We start from the raw sequence: 16,598 nt of genomic DNA on the forward strand, positions 1-16,598 counted from the left end.
TATTTATTTACTTATAACAATATTAATTAATATTTAATATTTAATATTAATATTAATTGGAGAATGATAAACGTTACTCTTAGGTTACGATTAACCATAAAACATAAATATATTTTTATTAATATGGATTTTCCTTATATAATTTTGATTTTAGTGTTATTCATAGCAACAGTTATTTATTGACAAGATATTAATTTATATATATAAAATGCTTGAAAATAGCTCGTGGGGCTACATTTATCATTTTACATTCCATACTAATTAATTAAAGATAAATGATTAGGTAGTTAAATAATAGTTTAAACCTCATTGGCGCCTTCTACGCGTGAAACTCTCCTATATAAGTACTCATTACTCCTCTCTTTAACACACATTCATTCATATTTCATTTGCTCAATCTCTCATTATATTCATATTCAAATAATCTCCATCGTCCGAATTCATTTTGCGTCTATCTTAATTTGCTCACTAATCAGTGTTTTATTCTTGTTAAATCAATAGTTAATTGTTGTTGCTGTTCGATTATGGCTGAAAACTACCACCAAGTTCCTAACACTGATGAATACTGCGAAACTGTCACCGAGCTCGTTATCATTGTCCCTGATGAGTGCACTCCTGTAAGTTTCCCTCCATTTCAACAAAACATAATCCTATACATACAATTAAATGAAGTTTTATTATGACATATGTGTACGTACGTTGTACCTATGTGCATGTTTTTATAAAACAGTAGAGATATAAAACTTTGATACTGAAATATGTAGAAACAGATTATTAGTGTTATTACTAATTCTAATGTTTATATTTATTCATAAATTAAAGTCACGTGTACATGCTTTGTTAGCAAGAAGTAATTATCTATAAAGTACATATATCAAGAAAGACTTACGAATTATAGAAAAACATAGATTTATATTTATTGTAATATATTGAAACCCGTAAACATTATTGTATTCTTGATGCGGTATTTATAACGATACAAGTTAACCCTAGGAAAGTTAGGACTTAAGCCCACAATCGAACTTGTGTCTAATACTCGATCCCCCAAGGTCTGAAAGGTGAAATCACGAAATTCGGACCCGAAAAAAAAGTTACATGTGTCATCTAACGTTTATCATGTGAAATTTAATTAAACTGTTAAAATCTGCAATTGATCAATTTTTGGGACACTTGCAGTCTTGCAACGAAGAGTGTGAGCACAAACAGAAGAAGAAACATGAGCTGAAGAAAAAGGTTGAGGAGGAGAAGAAAAAACTCGATGAGAAAATAGAAGAGGGAAAGCATAAAATTGCAGAAAAAGTACACGAGGGCAAATCGAAAGTAGAAGAGTTTAAGGAGGATGTCGAGTGTAAGGTGGAAGAAGATAAAAAGAAAATTGAAGAAAAGATAGAAGAAATTAAAGAGAAAATAGAAGAAAAGGTTGACGAAGGCAAATACAAAAAAGAAGAACTAAATGAAAAGATCGAGTGTGAAGTAGAAGAGGTAAAAGAGCACGTCAAGGAAAAAGAATACGAGGCCAAATACAAAAATGAAGAGCACAAGGAGAAAATTAAAGAAGAAGTAGAGGAGGCTAAACACAAAATAGAAGATCTTAAGGAGAAGGTCGAGTGTGAATTAGAAGACGATAAAGAAAAGATCAAAGAAAAAGTTGAAGAAATAAAAGAAAAAATCGAGTACAAAGTTGAAGAGGCTAAGTACAAAAAAGAAAAACTCGAGGAAAAGATCGAATGTGAAGTAGAAGAGACCAAGAGTAGTATCAAGGAAAAAGAATGTGAGGCTAGCTTTGAAAAGGATAAACATGAAGAAAAGCTCAAGGAAGAAGTTGAGGAGATCAAATACAAGATAGAAGAAACTAAAGAAAATGTTGAGTGCAAAGTTAAAGAGGTTAAAGAGAAAATAGAAGAGGTGATAGAAGAAGTCAAAGAAAATATCAAGGAAAAAGTTGAAGAAGGACAACACAAAAAAGAGAAACTAGAAGAAAAGATCGAGTGTGAAGTAGAAGAAGTTAAAGAAGAAATCAAACAAAAAGAATTTGACGTTCATTACAAAAAAGAAGAGGAGGAGGTAAAAATCAAAGAAGAAGTAGAAGAACTCAAGGAGAAAATTGAGTGTGAAGTAGAGGAAGAGAAAGTGAAAATAGGGGAGAAACTAGAAGAAGTCAAGGAAAAATTTAGTGATAAAGTAAAGGAGGTGGAGTACAAACAAGAAGAACTAAAAGAAAAGATTGAATGTGAAGTAGAAGAAGCTAAAGAAGAAATCAAGGAAAAAGAATACGAGGCCCATTACAAAAACGAAGAGCATAAGGAGAAAATCAAAGAAGAAGTAGAGGAGTTCAAGTACAAAGTAGAAGAACTCAAGGAAAATATTGAGTGTGAAGTAGAAGAAAAGAAAACAGAAATCGGAGAGAAAATAGATGAAGTCAAAGAAAAAATTGAAAATAAGGTAAAGGAGGTCGAGTATAAAAAAGAGGAACTGACGGAAAAGGTTGAGTGTGAGGTAGAAGAAGCCAAAGAAGAAATCAAAGAAAAAGAATACGAGGCTCATTACAAGAACGAAGAGCACAAAGAAAAAATCAAGGATGACATTGAGGAGTTCAAGTACAAAGTAGATGAACTAAAGGAGAAAATCGAGTGTGAAGTAGAAGAGGAGAAAGAGAAAATTGGTGAGAAAATAAAAGAAATTAAAGATAAAATCGAGAACAAAGTGGAGGAGGTTGAGTTCAAAAAAGAGGAGCTCAAGGAAAATATTGAGTGTGAAGTAGATGAAGTCAAAGAAGATATCAAGGAAAAAGAATACGAGGCACATCACAAAAATGAAGAGCATAAAGAAAAAATTAAAGAAGAAGTGGAAGAGTTAAAGTACAAAGTAGAAGAGCTTAAAGAGAAGATTGAGTGTGAAGTTGTAGAAGCTAAAAACGAAATCAAGGAAAAAGAACATGAAGTCCATTACAAAAATGAAGCGCACAAGGAAAAAGTTCAAGAAGAAATAGAAGAGTTCAAGTATAAAGTGGAAGAGCTCAAGGAGAAAATCGAATGCGAAGTAGAAGAGGAGAAGGAAAAAATAGAAGACCTAAAAGAAAAAATAGAGTGCAAAGAAGAAGATGTCAAGGAGAGAGTAAAGGAAGAAGAATATGAAGGAAAGTACAAAAATGATGAACTCAAGGAAAAACTTAAGGAGAAAGTACATGAAGCCGAGTACAAAACAGAGGAAATCAAAGAAAACATTGAGTGTAAAGTCGAAGAGGATAAGGAAAATATCAAGGAGAAAATAGAAGAACTCGAGGAAAAGGTTGTATACAAAACGGAAGAGCTTAAAGAAAAAGTTGAAGAGGAGAAGATGAAAATTGAACACAAAATCGAGGAGCACAAGGAGAAAAAGGAAGAAGAGAAAGAAAAGAAAGAGCTAGGCAAACTTCTAAAGCTTGAAGAAAAATTATCCGTTGAGCAAGAGTGTGACATTGTTGAGCCATCACATCCGGTTGTGTCACATAACGAATATGCCACTGTTGAAGTTGAACACAAGGAAAAGAAGGGCATTTTTGAAAAGATTAAGGAGAAACTTCACGGAAATCATCATTCAAAGAGCGACGAAAAGAAGGAAAAGGTGCATTACTAAAGAAAATACTTTTGTCAGTTTGTTTGGTTGGTTTGCAGTTGATGGTATGTGATTTGTTATGTCTATCATGTCAATAATTTTGTATTTGGATTTCGTTATATTCTTGTGTCGTTTGGATTTGTTTGTATTAAATTGAGTGTGTTGTTTATGATTCATCACAAGTCTTCAGACTTGTATTCTTTCTGTAAGTTTGTGTGAAAAGTACTTTGATTTTGTATAAGGAATACTTGGTTTAGCATATGTGTGTTTCTTAGTCTTGGTTACATAATAACTTAAAAAGTTTGCATGATCTAAAGTTCTAAACTAATGCTCATATTGAGCTTTTTCAAATCAAATGTCACCGAGTACGTTTTGTCGTATAGACATCTACTTGTGCCCGGTTTACAACATATCCAAGGGAAAATTATGGTTACATAAGAATGCTTTAAAAGTCGTACTTCGTAAGTTAAAAGAATACAATTTGAAGACGTATATAAATTTGAAAGAAAATAAAAAACTTTATAATTAATTATACATACACTAAAAAGAAACTATAAATGTAAAAGTGTCAATGGAACAGGTAAAGCTACCTTTATGACCCACATTAGATCAAGACCCATGTATAAATATGAATTTATTTAAGGGTCCACTATAACTTTATGATTTTATACATCAATTTGAGGTGAAGAGATTCTTTAGACACAAATATTCATTGAATCATAAGGTATGCAACTGTAAAGGGAGTATGTGGGTTCATATATATTGGGAGTATGTGGGTTCATATATATTAAAAGGCCGAGGAAGGAGAGAAGGAAGAAATTGGTTCAAGGTGCAGAGAGGACATCTTTTGGCGTTTTCATCAAAGATGCATAATTGCTTTTGTCGCTTGTTGTCGGAGGAGCTTTCGGTTTAGATGGATTTTAATCTACTTTGATTGTTTTTCATCTTCTCCTTTGTTTTTCTTTGTCCTTGATCATTGTTCTTGTTGGTTTTACGAACATAGTTATAGTTTTTAGTTTAGTTAGCTCGGGTTTCTTTGTTTGTATGTTTAAAGGAGGTCTCATTTTTTATGAGTATTCTTTTGTGTGTTATAATAGTTCTATCGTTTTTCGCCGAAAAAAAAAAAATATATATATTATTTCCACTGTCCTTTTGGATGAACAATATTGTAATAAAAATTATATAAATGTAAATTAGTTGTACAAAAGATGATTTCCATGATGAAAACCATTCAACTTGCTTTTAGATCGATCATTATGTTTTCATTTTTTTAATATTGCTTTAATAAAATGTTGCCTTTCAAAAAAAAAAAATATTGCAATTTGTCTTTGAATTCGTTGTGTCTCCCCCATGTGTTACCTTTTATTGTAACATCTTTTTCTAATATACTAATGTCAGCATTCGAAATAAATAAAAAATATAGGTAAATAAATAAAAAAATATAGGTAAATAAATAATATATATATATATATATATATATATATATATATATATATATATATATATATATATATATATATATATATATATATATATATATCTTAGTTTAGTGAACTTGTATAGCACACTCTTCTTCACATATTAAATGAAACAACAATATGAAAAACATTAAACAAATATGTTGAATATCTCTAAAAGTTTTTATGTGTCTAATGAATTGTGCAAGCTACTTGGCTTGCAAGAAATCATAAAGATGATCTTGAACGATTAAGGTCCACGAATCCCGCAAGAACCGCTCTGTTTCGTTCTTTAACCTTTGTCTGATACAAAACTATGCAAAGTATTCCTTGTAAGTTAAGGCACTAGTAAAAGCATAACAATTTCAACTTACCGTAGTCAAAAGTATACATGAAATACGGGTGGGTTGGGTCAAGGTTGAAATGAGTTTGGATCATAATGGATCATGGGTCGAAACGGTCAACTTTTAGATAAGTCAAAATGGTTGGGTCGAGACCCGGATCGGGTTGGTTCTGCTTTAGTCGAAACCCATTTTTAACCTTGAATTGTTGGGTCAGGTTGGGCCGAGACCCATTTTCAATTTCAGTTTCACATTTTGAAATTCAATTTCGTGTTGCACTTTTTATTTTCTCGTTTCAACTTCACGTTTCAATTTTTAGTTTCGCGTTTTAGCTTTCAGATATCACGTTACAATGTTCATACTCGCGTTTCAGTTTTCAGATTCGCTTTTCAGATTTTCAGATACGCGTTTCAATTTTCAGATTTCACTTTGCGTTTCAATTTACCTCCATTTTACATTCGCATTGTCAGATTTCACATTCACGTATTCAAATATCAAAACTTTTGATCAAAAGATATATTCCTCCACTGACCACAAAATATGAATTTTATTTATAAGTGCATGTATAAAAAAAGTTTACCTTGAGCCTTCAAGCCGCATTTCAGAGATTAATGTTTCACCAGGGTACGTAATCAGGCAACAGAAATCGGCCTGATATAGCTTTAACAAGATTTGCATCACCGTTGCAGATGGTTTTGACAACGGCCCTAACTGCGAATCCTCTCATGTACACAGCCCATGAAGTATCGGGCGTGAAAACCTTCACACAAGTAGTCAGGTAAATAAAAGGTGCAAGAAATTGCATGTAATTGCAATGGTTACAACAAAATTACTCTTCAAAAGTCTATGCATACTAGTAAAGTATCTGAACTGACCATCAAATAAGACAGGTAAAATCTTGCGGCCCAGAACTAGAGGAGGCAATTTTGACCCATTTTACTGAAAGATGATTGGATTTAGGTTTATCTGAACTAGCCATCAAATAAGACAGGTAGAATCTTGTTACCCAGAATTAGAGGAGGAAATGCTGACCCAATTTAATGAAAAACGAGTTGGTTTAGCTTAAATCTCTGTTCCAACCAGTGTTGTAAAAGTCGGCCGACTTGGCCGACGCGTCGTTTTTTTGAGTTCTCTGTCCCGTTTTTTCTGAAAACGACTCAAAAGATGGTTAAAGCTAAAAGTTCGGTCAAAGTTTGTCAAAGACGGTCAAAGTTGGTCAAAAACAGTCAAAATCAGTCAAATTTTCGTCAAGATGTGAGATGTTTTAAAATTAGGGTTTGTTTTTATTTTTTGGGCTGCACTATTCTCTATGTCCTTACTGATTATGTACTCGGTAACATTAATTGAGTTTGAAGTTTGATTGTATTTAAATTCAAGGTATTATTTAAGAAATTTATGGTACAGAATCAACTATTATGTACATATATAAATATATATCTAAGAAATTATTAATAAAGTCAACGTTGGTCAACGACCGATGCGTCCCCGACGCGTCCCTGACTCGGCCGACGCGTCCTTTTTAGGTCCTGACCGATGCGTCCCTGACTCGCGACTTTTACAACCTTGGTTCCAACAGATCAGATATAACAACCCGAATCCGTTTACCCAAAATCGACGCACAATTTTTTTTTTTTTTTAATAAAGGCCTGACCACTGTTTTAAGTATAGGACGTGGCGCGGCCAGACATGGCGCGACGCGACCCACAGCTGAAACTGATGGTCATCACAATTCAAAACCTTTGTTCCCAAAATCCACTAGGAGGCGCGGCGCGACCATACTTGCCGTGGCGCGGCTTATAACTCGACCTGATGCTGACTTCAAGTTAAATTAAAATCCCAACTTTAAACAATACAAGTTTTATTAAATACGTAATGTCATTTCAACACATTAAATGTTTTGTCACAACCCTTGGTACTCAAATGACCCATTACAAAACAAATGTCATTTCGACCCATTTACATGATTTCACGGTTTAACCCATAACAACCCAACCCTATACCAAGAGCATGAACCCGGGGATTATACCAATCCCCCACCAAGCCAAATATCCAAGAGCCAAATCCACCAAGTCCAAGCAACTCTAATCCACCCTAGTCTAGCAATTAGGTAGCTCCACACCAACAAAGCCTATAAAAAGGTAAACAACGAGAAGGGTAAGCAATGCTTAGTTTAGTGAGGAGAATAAATATACACATATGCATACAACTTACCGACCCGCAACCACAACACAAATATAGCATACGAAGCACCGCAACAAGCATCTCAACTAGCATGGCATAAACGTAATAATCATGCTAACACAACAACAATATACAATAGTATGCTATAAAACAACGATACACACAAACCTCATGGTTAACCAAGAACACACGGGAATGGTTCTCGCGAATGAACTATCGGTTATTCACAATAGCCATTAGTGATACGACACACGATTTATTCACTAACCCCATAGGTGGTACAAACACACAATATCCACCTCGCAACCCATGGTGATACGACACACGATTTGTTCACCACATTACCGATGTGGTGTCGACACATGAACTTGAGTGAGTGATACGACACACGATTTTTTCACTCTAGTGAATCCGCCACAAGGAGAACAATAAACCACATTCACCGCAAGCAAGTAAATCATATACATACATGCATAATTATTCCACTCACCTAGCGACGCACACACAAGTACAAGTCATGTATGTACAACCCTCGTCATTCCATCCGAGCAAATATCCACCTATATAACACATAGGCATATAAACACATGACACTTATTCTCTAAAAGAGAATTTAACGTCAACACCTTTAACCAAGCGTTTTCACCTTGCACCCTAACACCCGCCCATTTAGAAACCTAAATGGACTTTACCAATTACCACTATAGGTGGTAATTTCAACCCATTCAAATACGTACAGACTAACACTTATTGCACTTGATCTTACAAAACCAACCCATAAGTGCAACTTAACTCAAATTGCACTTAACCACTAAAACAAGTCAAGTTTGACCCATAATCACCATTACTATTGATTATGTCATAAAATCACCAATTTAACACTGATCCGTAACCGAAATCCAACAAAAAGAAGCAATAAGGGATGGAGTCAAATATGTGTTGTTTTTGTTTAGAGTAATATAGAAAAATAATAAAGAGTCCTACATAAAAAATAATTCTACTTTGAGAAGGAGTCTACTCCTGTATGGATTGTTTGGTACTATATAAATATGTATATTGCCAACGTAGGTGGGACGCCTCTATTTTTTACATTCACCGTTTTTTTTTCAATTGCAGTTTCTGCATAGAATAAAAGAACAACAAGAATTGGGGAATGAGTTGTATTATTTATCTCTCTCTAATTTTACGATTTCGGTGAATGTAAAAAATAGAGGCGTCCCACCTACGTTGGCAATACATATTTATATAGTACCAAACAATCCATACAGGAGTAGACTCCTTCTCAAAGTAGGATTATTTTTTATGCAGGACTCTTTATTATTTTTCTATATTACTCTAAACAAAAACAATACATATTTGACTCCATCCCTTATTGCTTCTTTTTGTTGGATTTTGGTTACGGATCACTCCTCCCCTTCTCCGAAGCGAAGGTGCACTCCTGTGCAACTTAATATGATAAATGTGGGAAACGTTCCTTAGCCACAGCCTCGAAAAACCATTTAGCGGAGCTTGGAAGTTGTCCATTGAGATCGACACGATATGCCTTACGTTCACCTCCACGTGTAGAACTAGATTTTCGTTCCACGATTGTATCTTCTCCAATGCTTTGTCATTATCAGTAGCAATATCTTCCACCACTGGAAGTGCTTCGTTCAGTTCGTCATCAAGCATGGATGGCTCGAACAGTTTGAGTTTATCAACATTGACCACCGAGTATAACTCCATATAAGCAGGAAGCTCGAGCTTACAAGCATTTTCACCAATATTTTTAAGTATACGAAATGGCCCGTAGCGAATAGATTTAAGCTTCTTCCCATCTCCTTTTAAATGATCTTTGCCAAGATGCAACCACACAAGATCACCCTCTTGGAAATTTCCATGTATACGATGTCGATCGTGACGCTCTTTGTATTTTTGTTGTGAACGATGTAGTTGTTGCTCAACTTGATTATGTATTTTCCTAATATTTTCTAAAAATCTTTAAGCCTTAACTACCTCTTTAAACTCCTTCTCATTTGATGTAGTATAGTCCATTGTAAACTCCAGATCAAATGGACTTTGTGGCAAGAATCCCAAGCACACTTCTGATGGAGCTTTATGATGTGACCCGTGTACGGTATGATTGATCGCGAACTGTATAAAGGGAATACTCTCATTCCATGTTTTTGGGTGCTTAGAATTGTACCTACGCAATAAATGGACCACCGTTCTGTTAACCACCTCTGTTTGACCGTCCGTTTGAGGGTGGAATGCAGTGCTTCGCTTTAGCTTCATATCCATTTTAGACCACAAAGAGCACCAAAATTTGCTCAAAAACCTAGAGTCACAATCAGAGATAATCGACATAGGAAGCCCAAATATCTTCCATATATTTTCAAAGAACAATCGTGCAGCTTCTTCACCTGTTACCGTCTTCTTACATGGTACTAGAATGACCATTTTCGAGAACCTATCCACGATAACGAATAAATAGTCATTACCCTTCCGTGTCCGGGGCAAACCACCTACAAAATCCATAGATATACTCTCCCAAGGGCGGGAGGGAACCGGCAACGGGTGTACAAACCTACCTTACGATTTGAGGGTTTTGCCGTACTGCACAAAACACACCCACGGACAAATCGAGCTACATCATTCTGCATTTTTTGCCAGTAGACGTATCGTTGTAAATGTTGCAACGTTTTAGTAACACCAAAATGGCCAGCCACTTTAGACGTATGAGCTTCACGTATCCACAGTACATGTTCGCTAACAGTTGGCACACAAAGCAAATTCCCTTTGTACAACAAGTTATTTTTCCATGCATATCCAGACAACTTGTTATTTTCAACTTCGGCCACTACTGTTTGAAACTTCGTATCATGCTTGTACGCCTTAACATAATCATCATGGCTTTTATTTTGTACCTGCATTAACATAGACAAACATAGGGGTGAAACAGGAGGCCGAGACAGCATATCAGCAAGCTTATTTTGCACTCCTTTTTTGTATTTGATGACCAAATGGAACTGTTGCAAATATGTCATCCACTTCATGTGTCGCGCCTGCTGCAATTTTGCTTGACTTTGTAAATATTGTAAGGGCTGGTGATCTGTGTGTACTACCGTTTCTTTCCCGAGCAAATAACACCGCCAATGCTTCACTGCTTGGTGTAAGGCCAATAACTCCTTATCATACGTTAGGTAATTTCGTTGAGATTTAGTTTTCTGTTTTTGTTGCTCCTTCTTGAAGGAACCGCTACTCGAACCTCCTTTGGTTCGATCATCATTACGTGTAACCCCCATTCGATTTTTCTGCTCAATTACCATTGCCACTCGACTAGCTTTTGAGAGGTCCGTAACAGTATGTAGGCATAATTCTGATCGTATGGTTCGTGTTAGCCCAGCCACGTATTTGGTAAAGGTTTCTTCACTATCTAGTGAGATCCTTAAGGATACTGCGAGTCTCTAAAATTCGGCTGTGTACTCCTGTACATGTTGCCCTTGTTGCTGACGAAGATTGTGCCAACGTGTCCACCAATCTTGTGCGTAACCCATCGGGTAGAATTCTTGTCGTAACAATCTTGTGAATTCCGACCATCTCACCTCTTCGTCTGAACGGGTCTTGAGGTATGAGTTCCACCAGGCTAAGGCATGGCTAGTTAACTTCAACCGAGCAAACGAAACCTTTTCTATACTTTTAAAACCGTAGAGCGTAAAATAAGTCTCGAGTTGATCGATCCATGAATCGAGCTTTTCGGCATCGACAGTACCATCATTGGATGGAATATCGATTTTAGCCTCAACTTTGAATGGCCTGCTTGAATCCCGTCTTCCCGTTGATTCAGTGTCACTTTCTGATTCTTCTTCAGTCTCACTCTCCTCTTCGGACTCGTCTCCCTTCGGTTTCTTCTTTGGGGTTTCGCGAGCCTTGGGTTTCGGCTGGGTTGATATCCATTCCAACACCGATGCGAGTTGAGTGGTTAGCTGATCCACCTTCGTGGATAGCTCGTTCTGATTAGAAGTTCCTTCAGTCGTCATCTTGATCGTTTCTTGTTTCGTGGTTGTTTTTCGGTGTTGTTGTAACTCCAATAATGGTTCACCGGATTCTTTATACGCGGATTTAGTTTGTACCATACACAGGTAGGAACAAAAGCTCTGATACCACTTGATCCGTTACTAGTACGTTATGAATAAGAACGAACACAACGTATTAGTAAGGATGTATGATCTGTTTGTGAAGATACGTGTGAACGAAGAACAAAAGGAATACGAATATGTTTTTTTTTTTCAATTGCAGTTTGTGCGTAGAATAAAAGAACAACAAGAATTGGGGAATAAGTTGTATTATTTATCTCTCTCTAATTTTACGATTTCGGTGAATGTAAAAAATAGAGGCGTCCCACCTACGTTGGCAATATACATATTTATATAGTACCAAAAAATCCATACAGGAGTAGACTCCTTCTCAAAGTAGGATTATTTTTTATGTAGGACTCTTTATTATTTTTCTATATTACTCTAAACAAAAACAATACATATTTGACTCCATCCCTTATTGCTTCTTTTTGTTGGATTTCGGTTACGGATCACTTAACCCATTTTGACCCAAATTAGGGCTTACACCCAAAATCAAGTTAACACAACACCAAAATCGCTAGTACACAAGTGTTTTAGGGTTTAAACCAACACATGCAAGACCCCAAACTTACAATTTCGTCAATTAAAACCCTAAGTCACCAATTTAGGTTTACTTACACGAATCTTACCCAAAAAACCCCAAAATCACAAGAAGTAGGGTTTATAACCCAACACTAACCAAAACCCTAACCTTCTATCAAAATCAAAGTAAAGAAAATCGGAGTTAAGACTTACCACCACTACCCAAACGTAGCTAAGAATAAGAGGAACAACTTTAATTCTTGAGCTTTGTTGAGAATCAAGCTTCTTCCCCAAGATATTAAGCTTTCTCTCTCTAAGAGAGCTTTCTCTTTCTAGGGTTTGGAGGTTTAGAGAGGATATGAATGAGATGAAATGAAGATGTGGATGAGGTTTGGTCAGATTTGTGGCCTCAAAATCGTACACAAGTGAAATTACCACCTTGCCCCTCATTAAACCCCTTTAAAATAGAAAAATTAGAAGTCTAGCCAGGCACGAGGCGCGGTGCACCTATATGACCCGCGGCGCGGCCTTATGGCAAAATCGAAGACAGAAGTTTTTCAAAACTCAAAACACCTGAACGAAGGCTAGTCGTGGCGCGCCTATGTTGACCCACGGCGCAGCTTATCTGGCAAACAGATTTTTATTCTGAAGTTCAGGGACTGAGGTTGACTGATTCTGATTCTCATGTAAATTCTAAAAATGCATAAGTATAAGGTGTACTTTTAGTGGCAGTTTCTGATGCACACATTTACTGACACTTTCGAGACACCTTCTGATGCACAAAATTCAGGATCTTACATCAGATGGGTATAGTCATGATTTCTTATTGTTCTTATCAACTCTATTTTTTTATCGAATTTTCACCCTTTTAAAGAATCAAAATTCATGTTAAACCGCGTTTGATAAAACATAATGATTAAACGTTTATTCGAAGACTCTAATTGAAGTTGGTTACGATTTACGAACAAAAATAACATGTTTGATAATCATTTTGAATGATATGAAAATGATGTGAAATCATTGTAATGAGTATATAAAAGAAATTTATTGTTGGTAAATGTTAGTATATAATTTAGAGATGATATGAAAGGAAATAGAGGTGTTGAATGCTTAAGAGAGTATTTCACACTAAATGGTTTGGCACATATTACTGAACGGTTCAACATTATTTGTCATTCTATGTCACAAACAAGCACACTGACCATTCATTAAAAGGCTATCAAACGCACCCTAAGACACTCTTTGTCGGCATGGATGTGCTATTATTCCAAAAATATGTCAATGTTTAACACAATTACTTCAAGATTACTATATGCATAACTAAACAGTATAACAATATGCAACGTCTCAGAAGCCAATGCACATACCCTGTTCGGGAATCTTAGGATCAGAATGCAAAGGGTTGTAATCACCGGAGAGCCTGTAAAGCAGTGCCTGCTTAGACATATTATTAGGTTTATCCTAAATAAATATATGCATTAGTACGATTTGCATAAGAAAAAACACTTTACTGTACAGCTAAACTGATTATTGTAATGGTTTGGCAAAAACTGAATCAATTCTGTATAGTTCGCGGATATTTATTTTTGGGAAGCTGTATTTTTAAAGGTATTGGAACTTTAATAATTATGTGAATTCCTTTGAGTGAAGGAATTTGGTGAATCCCAATTCAATTCATTATTGAACCAGCACCTCATGCAATGCAAATGAGATTCCACTTCCGTCGAGTTCCATGGAATTCTTTGAACAAAACACAGTCTAGTACTCTAGTTTCTTATGGGTCACAATGTCATATTTGAAAAAGGGGGTACACAGTTGTAGCAAGATAACAAGTTATCGAGATAAATGTGAAACTACCTGACTACTCATAATCGTAATCAACTAATTACCTGATTCTGATTTAATTCTTATTCTTATCTTATAGTGACGATAATATATTTGTAAAGCACAAGACGAATATAGAAATACTAAAAGTTTCACATGCCTAGAGTGGAATGGCTTTACATACCTGTGGTGGCTGAGTATATTCCTTGTGTACTACAAATGGTCGAGTCCTAGGAGTTTTTGACACTGTCTGATTCTTTAGATACTTAGAAAAGGAATACGGTTGAGATGATTTTGAAAACCCACCAGCATGCCTCAAATAAACCGTTGTTCTGAAAAGTTAATAGACTAGATGTGTCAAAGAGATCACTGTTTCAACTTCAATCATGAAGGTGGTAAAATGGGTATAACAAAATGGGTAAGCTTATAGTGAAATCGAAGTCCCCCTTGAGGGGGGCTGGCCGGCAAACTCTTTTTAAAAAAATGGGTTGAGAATTGAATGCAGTCATTATTCATCGTTCCTTAGAAAGGTGAAATTTGTTTTTATAGAGATTTAGTTCACCCTTTCTAGTGTACCCGTGACTATTCCCTTGTTTGACCCGTTTACATTTCCCGATATGAATTGCCTCAACTATAGATATATGGATCAACATTGATACACCCATTTGCTGTACTACAATGTGATTAGAAACGCAACTATTTGTTTGACGTGTTTACCTTTCAGCAATAGAAGGGGATGAATAAAAGCTTATTTCGATAGGGGTATGGACGGATTGTAATAGCAGTGCAGTAAAATATGAATGTAACAGAGATTTATCATAACAGTGATGAATAAAAGCAGGCTTATAAAGATGAAAACTGACTGACTTTATTATTCAATACTAACCGGAAATTCAAATACAAAGTTAGAGAAGAACCAAATCTATGGAATCTTCCTGCCTGATTCATATGGACTATTGGGTGGCTGCTACTTATTAACATAAAACGACGTACAAAATAGAATAATGATGCGAAACTATGGATCTTCCTTCTCATCATCACTACTATCAATGATTTCAGGGTTATTATCCTTCATCATCTTGATGAAAACATCTGGTTTACAAACTAATAAATCCTTCACAACAGGCAGATCCAAAACTTGTTTCATCTTGCTAGGATTCTCAGTCTGTTGCTGCAACTCCATGAACTATTGATTACCCGCCATTTCAATCTGGACAACAGGAAGATTCATAATTGCTTTCATCATGAAAGGACTGTGGGTCAAGTTATGACACATGTCTAGGTAAAGTTGACTCATAAAATTCAGTTCTGGAAATGGTGATGGGCCATATGGCCATCCTTCTCCTTCAAAGGAACCATGAACCAGCTGAATAGTGTCCTCTGCTTCCAACTCTGTAACCCCATAAAAAGATATCAGAGAGATTAAACTATATGCTTCAAGACATTGTTGAGCCATCACATCCAGTTGTCTCACATAATGAATATGTGTTATGACAATTTGCCTAGCGCACCCACACCAGCGGAAGTGAGGATATAATTTGTTTGAGACAAACTTGCGAGAAATAATAGAAAGCAAATAAGGTAACTGATAACACGACGATTTAACGTGGTTCCGCAAAACCCTGCCTACGTCCACCCCAAGAGTCTCCTTTATTCTTGTAATATAAAAGAACCCAGTACAAGAAAAAGTACACTATGAGTTAAACCCAAACCCAAGCCCCTTAGATTTTAGTATAAAATCTAAGTTTCCCGTACACTCTTTAACACTCCTTACAAGAATAAAACTCTCAACATCACAAATAAACACACTCCGTTGATAAACCCTATCAACTATGTTTTCCCATTTGTGACTTGATCCCTTTCTCTGGATTGGATTTGATCCTCTCTCTGGATGCCATTCACGTTCTCTGCTCATCACATATATATACTTGAAACCATGCACATGCAAAATATAATTTGCTAACTTTTTCTTCCATGTGAAACAATAAACAAGTATAGCCACCTTATGACTTTTTCCAACTTGCAAAATCAAGCTTTTACTTTCTAGAATGGAGAACCGATTTTATTCAACAAAGTTAGGCAATCACTATTACCAAATAGTTGAACATGCCTTTCATGCTTAATAATTAAATGATTGTCAATAACTTGGACCACCGTCCAACAATCTCCACCTTGACAAACATTTATCTTCTTTATCACCGAAAATACTAACTCCAAGTTTTTTCACCATTGACCTCCTTATCCCCGCTACACACACCTTGAATCACCTTGGTCCTGAACCCCGATTCAAATAACATGGCCAATAATTATGTGCAGCTAACCCTATCAACTTACCTAGTTGACACCGGAGAGGAGTCTCGAATCACCTCTTCCACCACAGTAGGATTTTCCTTCTCACCAACGTCTACTGTAACATCCCAATTATTTAAGGTATTATTTTATATAATTTAATTATCAAGTATTTGGATGGTATGATTTAAATTAAATAAATGGTTAATAGTTAATGTTTGTTAGTTAAGTTGGAAAGGACTAGAGATGAAAAGTTAGATTTAAGGACCTCC

The 16,598-nt window shown here is 35.7% G+C and overlaps 1 protein-coding gene and 1 pseudogene across 1 annotated transcript; one reads left to right on the top strand and one right to left on the bottom strand.

The window, feature by feature from the left end:
* Positions 1-388: 388 nt before the first annotated feature.
* Positions 389-3,853, top strand: LOC139851888 (uncharacterized). The gene is made up of 2 exons (XM_071841078.1): positions 389-617; positions 1,177-3,853. Exons 1-2 carry the CDS (start codon positions 525-527, stop codon positions 3,613-3,615), a joined length of 2,532 nt encoding a protein of 843 aa, XP_071697179.1. The 5' UTR covers positions 389-524; the 3' UTR covers positions 3,616-3,853.
* Positions 3,854-5,279: 1,426 nt separating this feature from the next.
* LOC139855171 (enoyl-CoA hydratase 2, peroxisomal-like) lies at positions 5,280-14,702 on the bottom strand (annotated as a pseudogene).
* Positions 14,703-16,598: the final 1,896 nt, after the last annotated feature.

This window comes from Rutidosis leptorrhynchoides, chromosome 6 (genome assembly GCF_046630445.1).
Source record: "Rutidosis leptorrhynchoides isolate AG116_Rl617_1_P2 chromosome 6, CSIRO_AGI_Rlap_v1, whole genome shotgun sequence".
NCBI classification, from domain to species: Eukaryota; Viridiplantae; Streptophyta; class Magnoliopsida; order Asterales; family Asteraceae; genus Rutidosis; species Rutidosis leptorrhynchoides.

Excerpts from the sequence above, each read along its gene's own strand:
- LOC139851888 (XM_071841078.1), top strand. The coding sequence starts at position 525 with ATGGCTGAAAACTACCACCAAGTTCCTAACACTGATGAATACTGCGAA. Across the intron at positions 618-1,176 it reads TCCCTGATGAGTGCACTCCT|TCTTGCAACGAAGAGTGTGA; the intron begins GTAAGTTTCCCT and ends GGACACTTGCAG.